The sequence below is a fragment of the Cygnus atratus genome, chromosome 4, assembly GCF_013377495.2.
Source record: "Cygnus atratus isolate AKBS03 ecotype Queensland, Australia chromosome 4, CAtr_DNAZoo_HiC_assembly, whole genome shotgun sequence".
Lineage (NCBI taxonomy): Eukaryota > Metazoa > Chordata > Aves > Anseriformes > Anatidae > Cygnus > Cygnus atratus.
In genome coordinates, this window is record NC_066365.1 from 53,866,996 (window position 1) to 53,887,887 (window position 20,892).

At 39.7% G+C, this 20,892-nt stretch overlaps 1 protein-coding gene across 4 annotated transcripts in view; it reads right to left on the reverse strand.

Annotated features, from left to right (window-relative positions):
• Positions 1-5,638: 5,638 nt before the first annotated feature.
• KLF3 (KLF transcription factor 3) overlaps positions 5,639-20,892 on the reverse strand; it is a 28,338-nt gene continuing 13,084 nt past the window's right edge. For 2 of the 4 annotated variants that reach the window (XM_050710442.1, XM_035550769.2), the window contains exons 5-8: positions 16,163-16,658; positions 15,574-15,721; positions 10,824-10,984; positions 5,721-9,693 (exon numbers count right to left, since the gene is read on the reverse strand). In XM_050710442.1, coding sequence (XP_050566399.1) covers positions 9,512-9,693; positions 10,824-10,984; positions 15,574-15,721; positions 16,163-16,658 — 987 coding nt within the window. In that variant the 3' untranslated portion in view covers positions 5,721-9,511. Of the gene's footprint in view, positions 9,694-10,823; positions 10,985-15,573; positions 15,722-16,162; positions 16,659-20,892 lie in introns of all 4 variants that reach the window. The other 2 variants (XM_035550751.2, XM_050710443.1) reach the window with 2 other exon arrangements.

Consider the following 20,892-nt stretch of genomic DNA (forward strand, 5'->3'; position numbering starts at 1 on the left):
TCTTCTGTTAAATTATAAAATTTATTTTATTACTATCCCTCTGGATCAGCTAGTAACCAACCTACTTCATAGTGTGGTTTTGTAGGTATTTAGAATGTGTGCCACGTGATAATATTGCAGGAAAGCCCCTCTTACTGAAAATAGGAAGCAGAGCTTGCATGACCATTGTGCAAGAGTTGCATTAGCAGAGTAGTCACTGAATTAGGTCATCTATTAAATATTTAAACTCAGGAGGCTGATGTTTTGAGGTAAATCCCCTTTTATCTCTAGAGTTTCACTGAACTCTGTGATCCTGCCCTTTCATCACCAGGCACTGAGAGTCACCTTGCAGGATAAAAAGCATGTGCTTCACTGGGAAATAACCTCTCTGCTAAAATCAATCTAATTAAACTAATGATACTTGTTGATAGGAGGCATCTAATTATTTGCTGTACTTGGATTTAATTTGATAACCTAATAGATGTCTCTTTTTTTTTTTTTTTAAATCTGTTATTAAACTTCCTTGTGTCATGTCACTGGTGGCGAGGAGCTGTGTAATTATACTTGCCACCTGATGGAAATGAGAAGCCTTCTGACCGCAACCGTGAGTGGCATGTGAAGTGAGTAAGTCAGTAGGAGGATGTGATCCCTAACATGGGCTGCTAACCACCCAGAACTTCGGTGGGAGCTGGTGGATGTGGCGTGCTTGACAAGCAGGTTATCTGCAAGCAGGGGAGATGTTCAAATGGGAGCTTAGGGCTCTGCAGGAGGTCATGTCAGCAAGGCTGCGCCCTGCCCTCTGAGTCACTTGTGCTTCATGGAAACCTCGCTCAGCAGCCAGGGGAACAGGCACTGGAAATGGATGGCAGAGCTCATGTGCCAGTCAGCCTACGACAGCAGGCTGCAGGGCGTTTTCCACAAAAGCCGTGATGTTCAACCTGGGGCTGCAGCCAGAAGGCACAGCTGGAGTTGCTGCATTTCCTTCTTAGCAAGTTTCCCCCGACTGTACAACATCACTCTTGGTGCAGAGTATTCGCTTCCTCAATAACACTGCTGTCTGCTATTAAGCAGTTGCCTAGCTAAACTTTAATGTCTGCTTTATGAAAGCTATGGCCAGAGTATGCCTATAATTTAAGGTTTGAAATGCTCTACAGCTGTCAGATACTTTAGGAATCATTCAGGAATATAGGCTGATGCATTACGATGGTTAGGGGCTTTGTAGCCTCTACCTCTCCAGGGCTCCTCTGAGCTTTGCAGCCAAGAACGCTACAAGAAAACCTCTTCTCCTCCCTAATATCAGGCTTCTTGCTCCCCCCTACCAAACCTTTAAAGTCTAAGGACATGATTAGCATTCATATTTAGTGGAAATCTTGCAACAAGCACACATTGCCTTGTCCACACAATGAGAAAAGAGGAAGTAAGATTTCTCAAATCAGACTTTCCGGTCTCCATAAATGTAATGCAATCAGCAAGCTGGGTTTTTTTAACGTGCTAAATAATGTGTGTGGTATTCTGGGCCTTTGAAGATTGCCTCATATTTAAGACTGTTCTGAAACTGAAGTTGTAAGTAGAAGTGAAAGAAATATTTTGTCTCAGGTTTGCTAAGTTTATTGTTTCAGGTTATTAACCCTGTGTGTTCCCTTTATCCTCTGTCCTTCCTACCTCAGAGATCTTTCATGCCCTTACCAAGACTTTTAGTTATTTGCACACTGTAGCGTACCCTGTATCCACTTAAAGTACACTTTGGGGTTCCTTTCTTCTTTAATTTAGCATTTGATGGAGTTTCTCATCACTTCTCTGTTGGAACTTTTTTCCCCTTCCGTAAAGCTCTTGTTTCTGTTCAGTGAATTCATAAAGTGTTAATTTTTTTTTTTTGTTTTGACCAAATGTAGAAAATTAGGTTCTACATAAACCTTCATAGGTTTCATTAAGCAAGACGTATTCATAGAGTTGTTTCTTGGAGAGTTTTCAAAACTTACAGGATATGAATAGTTGGTTAAACCCTTGAAATATTGTCACACTGTCTGTATTCATAAAAATGAATTCAAGAACTGCTCTCACTGCAGTCACAAGCCTGAAAGCATACATGAAAGCAACATCATGTATTGACTTTGTTCATGTTTTGCCAGACCAGAATTTTAACTGCAGAGAATATGTTAAATATGTTTTCATGGCTAAAAATCACTGTAAAGACACAAAATCAATCTTGAATCTTTGAATAGGTTTCTGTGTGTGATAGGATCAGACTCTGTGATGGAAGGTGAGACAGATGTAGCAGCTTCATTTCTTAAATGTGCATGAAGAAATATTTTCTTAAAGTACAATCTCTTCATTTTAAATTTTGCTATTTTTCTCAGATAATGGGCGACACCCAGTGGCCAGTTAAATTATCATCCACCATTTCCTGAAAAAGAAAGCTCACACTAGAATACATACAACACATTTTTCCACTTCGTGCTAAAAATACACACAACATTTTTCGCTAGCAAAACTGAGACAGATAATCACATTGGTTCAGCAAAGTCAGGAGCCCCTTGAGGTGTGTGTGGTATACATCAGACAAGAGGGATTTTCCCCAGGTCAGGAGATGACCTTCCTGGTTGCAGCCCTCCTGCCGAGTCAGTGGTGGTGATTCAGTCCCCTGTTCCATAGCTCGCTCCTACTAAGTAGGGTGTAGAGAGCATATATTCATGGAGTTTATTCAGAGCAGATCACAAACTCTGCCCGGCCCTCTGATCAAAATGCAGGTGAGGTGTCAAAGCTCCCAAATCATGATTACCTCATACTTCTTTGTGATAACACACTCCTTGAATATCTGATCCTATTTACCCAGGACTTATTTTGCATGATCTAATTGAAGCAGTTTTTGGGAGCAATAAATACCATCCTTTCTGTACTTTTGGATAACCATTTGCTCTAATCAAACATCATTAATTGTCTCAATATTTCTTTTTCTGGTGGCAAAATATAAATTATCGAAAGAACAGAGGTGAGAAAGTTAAGGGACACAATGACAGTTAGAGAAGGACAAATACCTGTTTTGATGGAAATCTAAATAACTTCAGAGAAAATGGAACAGTTATCTTAAAAATCTCTAGTTGCTAGGAAAATACATCCCTACAGAGACAGATTCAGCTATATATTTGTTTAGCATCCAGAGACCTGGAGCTGGGATAGGCTCCTACAGCAAAGTACACCAGAAGGTGTGAGCTTGGCGTCTCAAGGCCTACCGAATCTTTATGAGGATGTGTCAAAACTTCTAGCTGGTGTTTGACATCCAACGGAGTTTCTAAAAAGACACAGTCTGCCCTCAGTTCTGTGCCAGAAGTGATCTCACAGCTCACAAGAAGGTTACAATCCACTCCTGGCATCCTCCGGCCTGTACTCCCATAGCCCCCCTGGGAAACAAAAGCCTGGTGGCCTAGGCCGGGCCTGCTTTTGCTGAGGTGAAACACATGGGACCAGAAGCAGAAACCCCTAAGTTTAGTCAGTTTTTCCTTTTTGAACATCTTCAGAGACTTTAAGCTCTGGGATGTTTTATATTTAGTGTTTGTGATTCTGTCAGCTAAATGGCACAAAATCCAAAGCGTCTGTCACAGAAGTAACAGAAACTTGTCAGACAAAGTCACATCTGTGCAGAGTAAAGGCTTGATTAGCTTGCTTGAGAGTCACAGTCGTTCTGGTCTATACCACTGTATATACTTCCATTGCATTGGTGGGTCAAAGGCTCTCCAGTAGTATGACAGAAACTCTTTATCTCCAGCCAGTAAAACAAATGACACATGGTCTCCATATAAAATAACATACCCTACTGCCCTCTGGTTTTGTCCTGTTTTAGCAACACCAACAAAATTTGTGATGCAAAGAAAATATCAGAGATCTGAGGGATTGTTGTAAAGAAACTGACTCTTCCTAAAGAAAAAAAAAGTTTTTCAAGCTGATTAGCATTATATTATGATTTTTTAAGTTTGTCACAAAACCAAAAATGTCAATTCCTTTTATTACTTGAGGAAACACTGAGAATATTTCATTTTCTGAGTACTCCCTTTTGTCATGTGAAAATAAAGTGCACCATTTAACTGGGAAAGACAAACAAACAAATACAGCAACCAAAACCAAACCAAACCAATGCCAACAAACAAACAAAAAGACATACCTAATTTTGCTGTCCTCTCTCATCTAGGAGCTGCTGTGGTGGCCCGTAAGCCTGTTTTAGTGGTCCACTTCTCAGTTGCCCATCATACACTCATACTCCTGAGGTAGGAAGCCGGTTCTCTTCACAGAAAATAGGAGCCCGCTCTTCTGGAGCAGGCGCATGCAAATCATCACTCCCCTCCTGCCCTGGGAAGCCCTTCCAGAGCCAGGCTCTTTCGTAGTGATGAAAGTTCAATTCTGCTCATCGTAAATTTGTCTGACGAAAACCCATACTTCTTTTACATATTTATTTAGAAGCCTCTTTTCCAGTGCAGGGCTCCAGCTTGGGGTATGTGTGCCTTGATTTCCCTTTCTACCCCCTCCAAGACTACCTGATGGCTGGAAGTAGTTCCTGAAAGATTTTAACCAAGAAAGTAACTTGCATGCTTGGTAAAATCATTAGCTGCTGTGTTAGTTTCGACTAGAACAAGAAAGCATCTGTTTCTGCTTTTAGATTGCTTGGCGCACATTAATATCTTGGACAAGTTCCTGGCTTCTCTGTCACCTTTGCAGTGTTTCAGCGATGCGTAAACCTCAAAGCAAGCTTAAGAAGCATTCTTAAATCTCCCCTGAGGCTGGAGATTGTGACATGGCGCTGGTCCAGAGCTGCAGATCCCAGCTGCCCTCCGATCCCTACACGTCAGAGAGCCAGAGGGTTCCCTGGGGGCCTGGGCAGCCCCACTGAGAGCAGCTGATGACAAACCTTCCTACTCATGGGCCGAGCAGGCATGCCCTGAAGCTGTTCCTGCAGCTTCTAGTGGTGTCATGCTGGATGTACCTCGCAAGGTAAACAGTGGTGTTGAAACCAAACGCGCTCTGCAGATAACCTCACTGAGAGGCCCTTGGGAATATGCTCTAAGACAGTCTGCTACAGTAAGAGCTGTGTCCTTCTTCCTAAAGGCATGTGCATAAGGAATGAGCACTGCTCAGTGCTGCCCATGGAGAAAAAAAAAATAAAATCTGCATCTAGAGTTTCCAAAATTTCTCCCTCTCCCTCCAAATGGCTGCTTTAACATTTAATACCTAGGTTCACAATGTGGGGGCCTTTCATGTGTGCTGAAGAAGAAAACCATCATGCTTTGGTCCGGTCTGCACATTATTTGCACACACCTATCCCCTGTGTGCCCAGCTCCAGCACCTTGGCCCGTAAAGGGGTCTGCAGGGAAGAGGGGCTGCAGGTGGCCCTTGCAAGGCACCGACATTGAGCGGGTCCAACCCACCTCAGTGCAGTGATCGCCTCGTCCTGAACTCTTAACTTCTTGATGGCAGGCTCTTTGGATTAGAAATTAATGTGTTTAAACGCATTTTACAGACTCTCATAGGGTGGGATTTTCTTGGGGGGAAGGGTAGGTTCTTGTTATTTTTATTCAGTACTGATTTTACACACTTCCTTAGACACTTTTATGAACGTCGGGCATGTGTAACTATCTGTTGTTGTATAGTAGATGATGACATGACCAGAAATAATATTCTGATGGCTTTATTAACAAGTATAATACATATGTATTTTATACTAAATATAGTATGAGGACTGTACAGTACAAATTTATGTTCACAGTTTGACATGACAAAATGTCATTACTGAATTCCCATCGGACTACCAGAGTAGAAACAGTGAAAGTACATTAAACATTCACATCTTTAGTAAGAAAGATTACCAAAATGTCTCCATATCTGCAAGTTATAGTAATGTACACTAGAAACCTTTAATTACCCATTCAGTCTTATTAGCTTATAAAATATATTACATTTTACTAAAAAAATTCTGCATAGTTTATACACATATTAAAGTAAATATAACACCCCTGCTATATTTGCAGGTAAGAGATGCTAAGCGGAAAGATTATTTTGACCCTCTAACATTTAAAGTACATAAATAGCAGAAAAGTACTAATATCTGTAAAATACAATGAAAACTGGTGTAGCCCTCTGAAGATACGTAAAATGGATTTGTATTCACCTATATTTTGCTAACCTTGACAGAGACAACAACATATTTGGACAAGATGTGGCATTAGAAATACCACTGCAGCACGGCAGTGTATATTTAAATAAAACCACACTGTAACACCTGCTTAGCTTTATAAGATTGTCATAGAAGCTAGTAACCCATTATAATCAAATGGTTTCAACAGGAACACTTTAGTAGAACAGTATTATTTGTTACCTACTGCACAGTGCAACACTGCTAGTGAAAGATGTTTTTTGAAATATACACCGTCTGCAGGATTAGTTGTGGTTTTTTTTTTTTTAATCTTTTTATCTAAACTGGCTTCTCTTTAGGTCATAGATGGAAAGACTGGCTGTTAAAAAGTATTTAGTTGTATATATTAAAAAATTTCATGGTACCCCTCAAATCAAAATTTGCTAAAATGAGTCAATGAGCCACTCAAGATGTAAACGCATGTTTTTCAGCAAAAAGATGAAATCCTATTTACATGTGACTTTTTTGACATTACATAGACACCACAGACCCAAGTGATAAATCATACAAACAATGCATTTACATGAAAAAATCTCAAATATTTCTATTTAATATTTAATTTTTTGTTGTCCTAAATCACAAGGCACATAGCTAAAGACATTTAAAAGTTCTATTGCATCTCCACTGTATTTGTCCCCACCATTATCATAAATATTTTCTGGAAAAAAAGGTACATAGGCTAATGAATGAACATAGTAAATAAAATAGATTAAGTTCTGCAAAGTGACTCTCAGGTAAAAAGAAGTTCAGCCTTTAAGGTATCTGATTTTATATTTCTAGTTTAAAATAATAAAATAAACCCACAACACATTAAAGAAAACATCTTGCGAAAAGCCTTAAAAATCTTGTGAAAGCCTTAGAAGAGAGATCAAGCATTGGAAAGAAATGTTGCTTAAGCATCCCAAATCATAGGCATTTGCATTTGTTAAGCTAAAAATGGGATCAGTTGCCATTAACCCACTTACAGATTAATAGGATCTCACCTACTTTTTTCCCCTAAAATCATTGAGAATTGTTTTTATCCCAGGATAAAAGCTACCAAGTGGCTGTAGACCTGTGCTTGATGCTACAAAAGTTCCAGGCAGCCCCCTCAGTCAGCAACAGGTCTACAATTATCAATTACCATCAAAATCTTGAGCCAAACGAAGGAGGCAATTTCTGACTCCTCACAATGTTGCTACCACTGAAAATAAGAAATGAAAATCCAACGATAACCACCATTCTAAAACAGCTGCTCAACAGCAGCAAGCTTATCAGCGTTAGTAACAAACCAGTCAAGCAAACAGGGACCAATTGATTTTCCAGGTTTTTCAGTTCTGGAGATAAACCGATCAGGGTGAGTCCTAGTGAAGTCCTGAGGATTTGGGGTGAGGTAACAGAGCGTACGGATCTTCTTCATAAAAGCTGTGCAGAACCAGCCTCAGCCCAGCACTGCAAACTCCCATTCTGCCCTTTCCAGAGCACAGATGAAGGACTCTATTCCTTAAATAAAATTGCTGGTTTCATATTCCCATACGTAAGATTTGTTACACAATTTGAACAATACTTTGCATTTTACAGCAATCACCATGAGCATGTTTCTCCCCTTTTTCTCTACTGTAATGGGCATGTGTCAGCTGAACACCTGGTAAACCCTGTCACCAAGGGACGGCTCCTCACACTCAAGTCTCACGTGTCTGCAGTATTTCAGCCTGGTGTTGGACTCCACAGGATGTAGAAGCACAGCGTTCCTCTCCATTGGTCCTAAAGTACCCACCTTTAGTGCAGATGGGCACTCCACCTGCCTCCTCCTGGAGGATTTTATCAACTTTCTCCTCCCCACAACCCTCCATTTCCCACTGGGTCTTTCAAGAGAAAGGAAAATCTGACTTCATCATGTTTACATTGCAGGGAATGGTGTTTACCTTACATAGGGGAAAGAACAAAAACTCCATGGTGTGCTAGAGTCTAGACAAATACATCCTGTTTCCTTGTAGTGCCACAATCTGCCAGCTAATAAAGACGTAAACCTTTCTTTCAGTGGTATTCCACATACCAGAATGTTTCTAGGGTCAGCTATATGTTGTTTGAATTCAGCTTGTTCTATTTGTATTCTACTACGGATGTGTGTTTGCTAACTGACCTGGGAGTGAGGAGTTGCTGATATGATATTTAAATGCAATAGACATATCCACAGGAAAGCTCAGTCTACCTAGCATTGAGAGACTACTGGAGTCACAGACCAGAATTGTCAAGTGGATGGTTTGGTATACATTTTTATCCAAAACAGATACATGACTCAATTTATCATCAGAAGTGCTTCGTATTTGATGCCATCTTGTCATAAAAATATTGTGAATTAATATTTTAAAATACTGTAGCGTATTAAAGTGGAACTCGCAACAATACAGTTCAGAGCATTTTTGACATGACAATTTCTATTTTCTGAGGTACAGCAGAAAGAAAAAAATATCTAAAGTAAAGGAAATGTAGGGGAGTGATTACAGAGGGATAGTCTACATCCCTGAAATGAGGTGTGGTAGGTTTCTATGAGTATCTTTTAATGCCATGTTACAGGAGAGTACCGTATGTGTTCCATCCATACAGGTGCACAGAAAACAGACATACAGTGTCACGCAAGGTCTTCATTTAACAAATCCACCAGGGCTTTATGCAGTAAGAACAGGACTGTATACTGCACTATAATACAGAGGACTGATGACATTGGTTTAGATACAGAATATTATGTGAAGCCCAATTCCTGCTGATTTTTCTTCTTAACTGGGGTGAGTGGTACTATGACTCAATCTTCCTGTCAAGTATATTGCTTAGATTTATTCCTACGGTGTTATTCACTGTTTGGGCAGAGGGGATTTCTAAATCAGGTGTCTTTCTAAAACTGCTGTATTAACCACATTGCAAAAATCAGTAAGGTTGGGAAATCCATTCATTGCATTGTTGAGCATAAAATGAGAGTGTATCCCTTAGAGGGCACATAAATAAAGTCTCTGGCAAGGACTAGCATTTTGGATATTCAGTAACATTTACTACTTTATCAGTATATGCTGGGTTGATTATATGAAGAAACCAACAAAAGCCGTTTGCTTACAAATTCCCTTATTCACAATGGAATACATTAAACATACTCTCTGCAGAAAGGGTTTGCTTAGCATCCCCAGGAGAAAGAAAAAAAAAAGTGTTCACATTCTTTAGGTCTGACCCGTGGCAAGGACATAGAAGGGTTAGATAACATCTATTACTGACCATATGTAAGCCTTTAATGGTATAAACTCAGAGATTCAGACCAGCTGAACCCAAATTAAAATGCATGTGTAAAAAAAAAAGTGTTGACAGGAGTCAAGGGACAGAAGACACTCAGACTAGCATGTGACGTTTTCTGTGAAGAGCAAGATGGTCCGAACGTGAAAAGCTACGGTCACAGTCTGGGCACTGAAAAGGTTTGATTCCTGTATGCTTGCGGAAATGCCGCGTTAGTTCATCAGAACGAGCAAACTTCCACGTGCATCCCTCCCAAGTGCATTTGTATGGTTTTTCACCTGGAAAAAGAAACACAGAAGTGGGAATTTAAGATACAAACACGTCAGTTATTTGACAGACTTATCCTCTCGCCTTGTCAAATTTCAGCAAGAACTTTCAAGCTTATTCAAAAAGCCTCCCACCAGCACTGGGCTGCAGAGTATTCTGCACTGGAAATCGTGCAAAGTTAACAGATCAAAAATTGTTTCCTGCCACAACTTATTTTTGTTATTGTCTCTCTGTTCCTCCCTCTGCCATATCAGCACTTGTTTTGTCTCATCAAGCCCAGAAGTGTGAAAGTTTAAGCATTTGTTCAAGTATTTTCAAAAACAGGACCTCATAGGGTAGATTAGTTGGGGAAAGGATTGGTGCTATCTTTCAACACAGCTGGTAGAAATCTCGCTGTGACCTCTTACAGTTTCTATAGTATGCATGACAGGCACCTCTGTCACGAGCAGCTCAACTTAAAATCTTTCTCAATAACTATTTCTAATACGTGATCCTCACTCTCTTTCACACCACTGTGCAGCCAAACAGGTGAAGGAAGGGCTGACTTGTGTAGAGAAGACAGACACAAACTGGGCTCCATTTCACTTAAAAGTGTCTTGTTTGCAAAGATCTTGGATGTACATTCAGCATGTCAAGATGAACCTTTCTGTGGAGAACAGTGATGGGGATATTGGAACGCTCAGAAAAGAGCACTATTGGACCAGTGGTTAGCATGTCCCCATGAACCACACCTGTTTGTCTTTGGCACACAGTCCAGACTTTTGTAAACTGGCTACTCCCATGGAAGTCTCAGTCAAATTTAGCAGTGATGTAAGAGGTATGGTAGGGCAATTTGAACTGATTTGGTGTTTACAGGGTGTGCAGAGTGAGTAATCTGCAAGCAACTGGACAGAAAATGAGCAAAGAGCCAGTGAATGTAAAGCATACAGCATGATCCTGCTCTGGCTTACAGTCTCGCGGGTTTTTCCTGCTACATCCTCTCTTTCGCTCAGCCCGTAATTATATTCAGAACACTGCCAGATCTAATCTATGTTATTTTGTTGTTTACACCTGTGGTAATCTGGCAATTAGTACAAACTAAAAGCTTAATCTACTGTTTTACCAGAGGCTTGATGAAAGAAAAGCATAGCAATGCTCAAACCTGTATGGGTTCTTCTGTGAGCTTTCAGGTGGGAGCTTTTAGTGTAGACCTTGTTGCAGCCTTCATAATCACACCGATGTATTCTGCGTTTTCTTTGCGTGTCTGGTGATTCCACAGGTAAAGGTCTCTTTCCAGGCTGAACTATAACCGAAGGGTGATTCCTGTGAAGTTAAGTTCAATGTTAAAAATGAAGAACATTTAGCACAGCAAACGTCAGTTAATATGATTCATAACAGAGTCCTTTATTCACTACCACGCTGTCTCTTGGCAGAAAGAACAACATTACATGCATGTCGAAAAATTCAAGAGGGTTTAGCAAATTTCATGTATTCTAGCAGTAATGTTTTTGAATGTTTACTCACTTTGCAGCATGATGTAGCCATTTTTACTACTAACTAGCTTTTTTAAAACTTACAAAGAAAAGAACCCCTTCAAATTCCTGTTTTTCAGTCAAACTCAGGTTTTTCAAACTATCACTTCGTAGTGAACTTTTGTTGTATTTATTTGCAGCTTTTCTTCTGCCTTAAAATGCTGCTAATTTGCTTGTAATTAGAAATGGCTATTCCATACTATTAAAGAAATTGTATCTTTAGGCTTTCAAAGCAGAACTCAATCTTTATTGTTCCAGCCACTCCTTTAGAGAGTAATTAAGAATTTCCTGTTTGGTGCTGGCAGGAGGGTGCGGCCTCCCTATACCACTGACGTCAATTCCTAAAAGTAGAGTTTAGCCTGTGCAACACACCCACAGGATGTCTAAAGCTGGCTCTCCACCTTCATAAACATTTTTTTGCTTTGAAGCCCACAGGTACAGTGCAGGTAGGACATATACTAACTGCATACAGCCTTCCATAACAAATAAAAACATAAACATTCGCACCTCTGGAAATATATCGAGCTTCTCAAAAGATGTCATTCACTACAGGTATTTATGTTTGAACAACAACCTGACTGCACCACTGGGCAGAACCTTGGTTCTTTCTTCCATGTCAGTGTTAAAAGAGGAAGTATGTTTGTCAGAAATGTAAGTGGCATTATGAATCTTGCAACCTCACAAAGCTGTATTTTTCAGCTGATCAGCAGGTCCGTATTGGTTCTTTTTTATTTATTTTTTAGCTTGTAACTGAAACTTAGTATATAATGTGCAGATACTAGTATTCCTTGTTCTAAGACCAGCCCCTGCATCTGATAGATATAAGCTTTCTACAACTCCAGCCCTTTCTCAGTGACTGTATTTCACGTTTCTTTACAAGCTGATTTACATTTAATATCACTAGGTTTATATGGAGAGTTACTTAAACCAAGTTCCTTTAGGGCCTGATATTCAGAAATGCTGAATGACTACTTCTCACAGCAAAATCATGGACATGTGCTAAAGGTCCATTGGTGAAAAAAAAAAAGGGAAGAAGAGGAAGAAGAAAAAACACTCATCAGGCACAGCAAAGAAAAGTTTGTGCATGGTTTAACACGAAAAATAGTTTCTATTAGTCTCCACAGCAGCACCATGGAAATTACTGAAGTGAGAAAAGTTTCATTCTAGTATTCATTCTGTTATTACACAGTTACCAGCTTGAAACTTGGGTGTTTCTGTGACTGTTGAGTGATGCACTCTTCAAGCACACATTAAATCCAGCTAAAAGTACCGTAATGGCAGAAAACCCAAGGCAATGATTTTAGACACAGACGTACATACTCTTAAATATGAGACAGGCTTTTAGCTTCTGGAGAAATGCTTTAAGGTAATGTTCAGTTTTACTGCTGTAGCATACTACTCTTTCTGGAGAAGCTCTGGCTTAGCCCAGCAAGCAAACTTGGTTTAAGTATCTATGTGTGGAGGGTGCTCTTGGATACTGTCACAGCTGGAAAAAGGGAGAAAGAGGATACTGCCTGTATGCCATTTGTTATTGTTCATGACGTAAGAGTGCATACGTAAAATGCTGCATATTTGTCTCATATTCCATTTGGAGGAAAGCAGGCTGGTTAAGACTACAGAATGTTATTAATATTCAGATAGGGGATGGCAGTTCTAAAAAAAATGGTTAAGATGGTGTCAAAAATCAGAAGTAAGAATTAATTGTCAATAATAAACACACAGCCTTCTTCCGTCCCTTCTTACACATGATACAAATTCATGTAAGGCTAACCATGTAGGCATGGTTCAGTAATAGTTAAGAGTATCTTCCAAAAAGCACGTTGTAATTTCAGCATCTTTTTCTACTTCTTTACCAACAGACCACACTATATTGCTAGCTTGAGTTAGACTTGGACACTTCTGCTCGCAAGAGAATGTAACAGTAACGAGGCTTCTTATACTCGTCAGAGATTTTTACCTGAAGTTTGATTTTAGAAATCACTGCATAGTTACATCAACTATCAGACATTCTAGGAAGTCCAACAATCCCTACAGAAATGCCACCAACATTATATACATAATTGATCTGCCAAAAACTAATGCTAATTCAAAATCAGTCACTTAAAAGTGAGACTGAGCCTACACCCCTTTAATGGAACTTCCCCGTGTGTCTGAATGTGTGTCAAAACTTTGGGCAGTTGGAACCTATGAAAAATGACGAAAAAAACCTAACGTGTAACTACAGCTCATATTGCTGAGAGAGAGGATGATGAAGCTGTGAGACAACAGGGAATTTTGTAAAGGTTTAATTCTCTCGTCTTGTAACTTTTGTGATTTGTCTATTTTTTAAAATGATGAAAGGTAGAAACTACCATATACAAACTGCTCGCTGCGGATACAGCAGAATTTGAACTCAGAAGGGCTGGCTTTAGGAACGAGCATGAACCACAGCTCTACAGGTCAGCTAGGAAGCAATTTAAGGAAGGAATATGAGGACTGGGTCTCCACGAACACAATGCCTCTGCAATGGAGTAGATGCTTTGGGAACAGACCGCTCCCATGTAACAATGCTGCTTGTATCTTGCAGCAAATTTTACGTTCCTTGCTTGGCGGATGGGTTTCCTGTGGAAACTGGACTCACTGGGAAATAGTTAATGCAAATCACTAATGCAGGTGACAAGCCTACAGAAGTCTCAGCCCTGAAGGAAGGGTGTGGTATCAGCCAGGAACAGCACTTACTGGTCTGCTCTTCTTAAAGATACTAAACACAGAACAGAAGTGTAGTGTTTGATACCCCTGACCCCGCAGAAGTTAGTTACAAGTACATACAGACCTGACTACCACGTGTGTTGGGTCCACTGTGGAAGACAAGTCACCACCTAGTAACCACGGAAGTTTTCTATTCCATTGTAACAGAACACACAAGCTTACTTTTAAATAAACAGCATCCTGCTTAGGAAAGCTAGCTGGCAACCAGTTAACTGTCATTGCACCCAAAAAGGCAGAAATGGTGCAAGTACCAAATTAAATGCTAATCAGAGTTAACTGCAAAGAACCTGCAGCCTGAAACCCACACCTAAGGTGCTGAGAGACTTGAAAATGAGGAGGGGTGCCTGGAAGAAGCTTGTGTAGGGTGCAGCCAGCTCTGGAACAACAGCATGCCTTTGCTCTGAAGGACGTGCAGAAGACTGCCAGTCCCATGCTTTCTCTGGTTAGAATTACATGATCTTTAAGGTCCCTTCCAACCCAAACCATTCCCTGATTCACCCGGTGTTCCTGCACTCACACACTGTTTTTGGGAGTCTGGCTCGGAGTCCTTCTTCCCCACTCGAGGAGGTGAGGCCTTGTACAATGGCTCAGAGGGTGATGGCAAGGAGGAAGGAAGGGAAGAAATGGATTCCGAGGTCACGTACCATGAAACTAGCTCAGTTCCCAACTTCACGTCCTGCCAGAGCCACACCACCAGCCTGTGTGTCCACCCAGAGCAGTGCCTGCTGAAGCTGAATTCTGGACAATTCCATGGGTTTGTTAAGTTGGAAGATTTTTTTTTTTGTAGGGAAATAGTAAAAGAAAGTGTGGCCATGGTTGCTCAGGTACTTGCTGAGAAATTTTTAACATTTCCAATTAAAAAATTTCTGCCCCAGACCGGCTTCTTCTTTCTAGCCCTTGCTCTGCTTTCTGCAAATAGGACTGCTTTAAACCTGATCAGATCTGTGATCCAGTTCACAGACTGGTCCCAGTAACAGCTGTAACAGCACAAAATGAGTTGGTACTTGGGTGCAAACAAGTGGCAGGGGAGGAGACAGAGCTTACGGAACTACTTAAGCTGCCAAAAAAAACATTTGTGGAACAATGGCCTCAGGTAAACATGGAACTTCACTGGGTATACAAAGAACTTGTAGGCCTGAGGGGTTTCTTTCCACTGGGTAGCCAAATTTTTTTAAAAGACAAAGAGGTACTCCAAGAAAAGAAAGTTGAAAGAGTATTTTTAAAGAAAGGTATTTTAGGTCATATAAATACAGAAATCAGAATGGAATGTCTTCAATGTATTTTTCTAGCTTGATGCTGGTTTTACATAAAGATGTATCACTGACTTACTGGCAGTCCTACTGTCAGCGAATTGTAGGATTGGAAGCAGCATTACTTCAGAAATGTGTTATATAAATATGACAGATCTACATGGTTGCTATGTAGAAATATGTTATCCACTCCTATGTTGTCAAAGAGGAAAAAAAAAGTTGCAATCACATCTCACTGTGGCAACTGGGGGGAAGGATGTTTTTCTGTATTTTACCACATGTCAAACACAGCGACTCTCCCTCACTCCTCCAAATTAGTAACTACTGCAGTGAACTGCATTTTGTTACCCTGCTGATCTTGGGACTACAGTTAGCTACTTACTCTTGCAGCATCACTTGCTGGGGAGACAATGAGGTCATCGGAGGTGACATTCGTTCAGGATAGAAGTCAGTCTTTGATGGCTCGCTTCCTGGTTCTACTTTAATTGTTTTCTTCAGTGTCGGCTTCTCGAAAGACTCAATGACAGGCACTGTATGGGGAAGGGTCAGAGGAGGAAGGCAACATATCAAAAATATAGGCAGCTACATAAATAGATATACATAAAAATCTACAGTTAAAGCAAAAGAACCCCTCCCCAAGCTTCATATTTAGTGCAGCAATTTATACAAACATATAAAATCTTCTGGTTTTAGTCTGTCTAATGATGAACTATGATTCAAAAATTTTCAATTCACATTTTCATCAATTCAAATCTCAGTAGGCCTACTAAGATAAACAGCTTTATGCAGGTATAAAATAGAACAGAATGGTAAGTTTGGTAAAATATTTACATAGTAAATTCTTTGCCTGCATATTTTAGAAGAACAGAAATTATGTCTCCATTTCCTCAAACATGAAAAACACGTGAAGAAGTGCCTGGATATATTTTCCCAGGACGAGAGGATATAAAAAACAAACTGACAACACAAACCTTGCATGCTACTTGGACTTTCCATCTCATCTGTAAGAACTGTGGACACCATGATGGGTTGCTGGAGATGGGGAGCATACATAAAAGGAACGGGCTGGACCACAACAGGCTGGATAACTGGGAGTATTCCAGGGCTTCTCAGTCCATGGCGTGAAAGAGCAGCAGCCATTACTGGTGGGATTGTTATGGGCATAGATAAAGGCTGTACTCCTGGGGGTGATGGCGTGAATTTACTGATAGGTGAGCTGGGTGAGGACAGAGTCAATCCAGGTGAAGTTCTCCTGTGCACAGTCTGAAATTTCAAAGGGGAAGGAGAACTTCCAGCGGAAGGTGGTGAGCTTCGTTTGTTCACCGTAAGGTCTACTGGCTCCATCTGGATTCCATTCGATAGTCCGTCAGCGTTTGAGTAGAATTTATTGTGCAACATGCTCGGTGTAGAATAAATGACGCTGTACTTGTTTGGCTTCATTTGGTCCATGTAATTGGACGGGTATGACTGTCAGAAAGAGCAGAAAAAATAAAGATCAAATCATGAATCGATGTGCATAAAACTACAGCTGAAAAAGAATGACAGCTAATAAAACTGAGGCAAAATGAAAAAGATTCAAGAAAACATTTTAATGTACTTTCTAAACAAAAGTGAATTAAAGCCTAAGACTTCACTCAGAGGAAGTTATTCACATACTGATTCATTAACTGTTTCAGAAGCAATGCAAGACAGATGGTGAAAAATAAATCCTCAAAGCTTATTCGATGTTTTTTCTCCCTTAAAAACTACTTTTCATATACTAAGTTGCACATTACTTAACTGACCTAGTAGACACATGGTGCTATGCCCACTACTTAAGTATAAAATGAGGAACACGAAGTCATATGATGGATCCCAATCAACTGCGTAAGTAACTGGAAAACAATACCTCACAATTGTCACAAGAACAAGGAATCAAGTATTTGAAGCCTGTGAGTGATAAAAAAAAATATACAATTGAGCTATATAAGCTATGGGTGATAAACTCAAGAGTGCAACAGGTAAATTCTAAACCTCTATTTTCTTTTTTTCTTCAGGGTAAAAAAAAAAAAGCAGCTAACTAGCCAGTCTGATTTTGGAGAACTAGTACAAGGCATAAATATTTGGAGTGTTGGAAGAAGATTCCTGTCAGTGGTAGATAGCAGTTCTCATTACAGGATTGTATAAAACCCAAAGTTAATCTTAACCTACACGATGATGTCCACATTTCAGTACAAATATTTTTTGTAAACCATGAGGTATTAACAATCATTTCTGTAACATTTCAGAATGTTTCTTCTTGGAGGAAAACTTCTAGCAGTGAGTCTTCCTGGTTTCTTACCTTTGTCTTCCCTGTAAATGACATTTGATTGTAAACGTCGATGATAACCAAAAGTATTACTGCAAAATGACACAAACATAATTTTCCTCATTTTTTTTGAAACAGTGAGTTTAGAAAATATTGTATTTTCCTGATGCCTTCATACTACCATGATGAGAAACAACAAATCTGAGTCTACAAAATACTCTTAACTAATGTTATTTTCAAATATAGCTGCATATAAAAATTGTGTTTAATATTCAAACAGTAAATATCACATTAAAAACTCTGAAACTTTATTTAATTAATCTTTTTATGACTTTAAAATTCAGTTTATAAAAATGTTCATCTTTTGTGGTAACTGGTTCACCACAATTCTATAAAAATGCCATTATTGCATGTATTGCGGGGTAAAACAAGTTCTGTGGGTATGCCACCATTGCTGAGCCAATTGATAATGAATTTATTTGAATTCCAAGTGATGAAGGACTCTGAATATTGATAGAGTTTAATAGTTCGTATCAGTTACATGAAAATAACAAACTCCTGTGATCTGTATAGTTAGTTCTCTGCGTACCACAGCGCGCATGAATTCACGCATAGCAGAGCCTTGTGGACCTTGCACAAGTGCACTCGTCTGAACCCTACAGCTTAGGAAGACTGCAAGAATACCAGAAAGCAAAAAGACCGTACTGTTTAAATCTTAGGGAATGGTTTTGGTCATTGAGTCTAAGAATGAAGCATCTCCAAGCTGTACCCAATTCTTCAAGTAACACTAAGTGTGTGTTGAAAAACTACCAAACTATTAAAATGTTGTACTGAGACTTGTAAACTGGAAAAGTTAAGTAACATATATTTACACAAGCAAGAAATACTTTCTAAGAATTGGGGAGCAAATAATTTTATTTTTAAAAAGTGACTTTATTTTAGGGACTTGGTATTACCTCTCATGCCTTGCATTATTTTTCATAAAAGGTTTTCATTGTTGTCATTAATCTGGCACAGATGGCATCAGCTACTTACGGCAGTTTGGGGAAGCTGGATCATTTTTCTAAACTTTCCTTCCTTTCATGATTGTAATTGTCATGTTTCTATCTGAACAGCAGATAAAGTTGTGAAAGAAAAATGTGGTACAACAAATTATTTTCTTTTTGGCAAGAGAGATTTTCATCATCTAAAGCAGCAGAAAAATGCCTCCTTATGCCTCTCGCATTTCAACAAATAGAAGAAAAAAAAGGGTGAATTTCTTGAATTTACTTGTGTACCTAATTTTTCGCTGTATGTGAAGCTTTCCAAATCTGTGTTGGGTACAGGAAGGGTGGAAAAGACAAGAAGGATGCTTGAACAACCAAAAGTAGGATATCTGCTATCAGTCAAAGCCTACTTGGAATACATTTTTGTTGAAATGTATTCCTCACAGACTTCACAGTGCCCTTCTGTAAATCGGGAGCATTCAGAATAGCAAACAAAAAAGCCTGACTGCCACTGCTTGGCCTTCAAAATGCCACTAACTGCAGTAAGCAGGAGTGTATTTCATAGCCCGCAAGAGCAGTCTGTTCTCACCAATCCTAGACCTTCCCCTGGGGACTGCGGCCTGTTCCATCCTGACCAGATCTCTTCCAAATCTGCAGCCGTACTAAGTATCTTATGTTGAAAATACTAAATGCTCAGCACTGATGCAAAGTATGCTGTTGGAACAACGTAAAACTGGATATTATTGCTCTGTCTGCCCAAAATATTTAAGCTGATACACTTTACTTGGATTTCCATTGTGGGAATTAAGAGTGCCTGCAGGAGTTCAGTCTGACTTGGATTAAAAGAAGAACAAAAAAAAACACACAGAAAGAACCCACAAATTCTCACTTTCCTTTAAGTTCTGCTTTGATGAAACATCCCTGTGCAGAACAGTGTAACCCCACAGTAGCTCCCTACTAAGATGCAGGGCTGTATTTCAGCTGATATTGCTTCACAGTCTCCATCCAGGTCTTTTTTGTTTGATGTGATACTATCCCTCTTGGACCTTTCTAAGCAGTTCATTTCCCTTTTCGTGCAGTGCAAGGAACTTCTGATATTCGAGTTATCATTTGAAAGTACCATATGGTTGATACATTTAAATCGGTAATTCCAAAACGAGGAAGAATCACCATGCTTTCTTCTTGACAAGCTATCAAAAAAGACCAGCCAAGAATGTCAAAAGCACCTATCAGCCCCTAGAAGACTGCTGCTTTCACAAGGGGACATTACGAAGCACTACTCTGATAGAAGTTGCTAAACTCAAACTGCCACAGTAAAACATATTGTTTGTTGTACAGGATAACAGATTTCGAAGAAAGTCATCAAGTCTTTTTCAAACTACACGACCCCATGAATTTAACCGTAGTCTAGCCAGACTTTTACAAAACTAGGAACAGATGAAGAACCTGCTTACATACTTACAGAAGCTGTCAAATCAGTATCACGCAAGAGAATGAACAGGATTTAGTCCAGAGTAGCTAATAAATGAAAAAGCATGCTAGTAGGCAAGTTAAGACCACCATCCCTCATGTAACACATTGCACTTTGCCTTAAAAAGGGGTGAAACAAGTTTTTTGTTTTTCTTTTTTACTGATGGAGGGGCAGAGAAAACCGTTTATTTCAATTCAAAGAAAGATGGTTACACATAGAAAAGGAACTTCTTTCACTAAATGGTCACTGGTGCTTGTCCAAATGTTTAAAAAGTCCTCACAGAAAACATTTAGGTAGGATTCAGATGACTCTGACACTAGTTCACTCAGAATTATCGTAAAATGCGTTTAATAATTCAATAATTCAATTCAATAAATAGCATGAGTTGTTGGTAGAGTGATGAAATGCCGTGGGTGCGAGCTGCAGTCATCTGAGAAGTATAGTTAATCCTTTCAGCCACACGCCCTGAAATACAGTGGAGTCAAGACTATAATTTGTTTCCCTCTCCCACCCCAACTAATGGGATTTTTTTAAAGACAGACTTTATACCTACAGACAGTGTATGCTCGGGTAGAATAACCAATCATTCCGAAAGGGCTTCATTTAGTCTGACCTCTAATGATACTATTGGAATGACAGGTACAATCCAAATCCTGATTTTGAAACTGAGTTATGTCGGCCCATGTTAAACTGAATCCTATGCTCAACACCTCCAAAAAACGACACTAATAGTTTGTCTTTCCTTCTACCTCCTCAAAAGAAGGTCAACAACACTAACGTACTTGGCTATGGCTGCTAGCCTTTCCTATGTTCTCTCCGTGCCATGCCTTTAAAGGCTGTTCCTGCTGGGCAGCCTTGGCAGGAGGGCACCAGGGAAGCTACATGACCAAGAAGTGCTGGGGAAGCCAGCAGGACCTCAAGGGCTTGGGCTCAACAGCCTGTGTCTGTACAGAACCT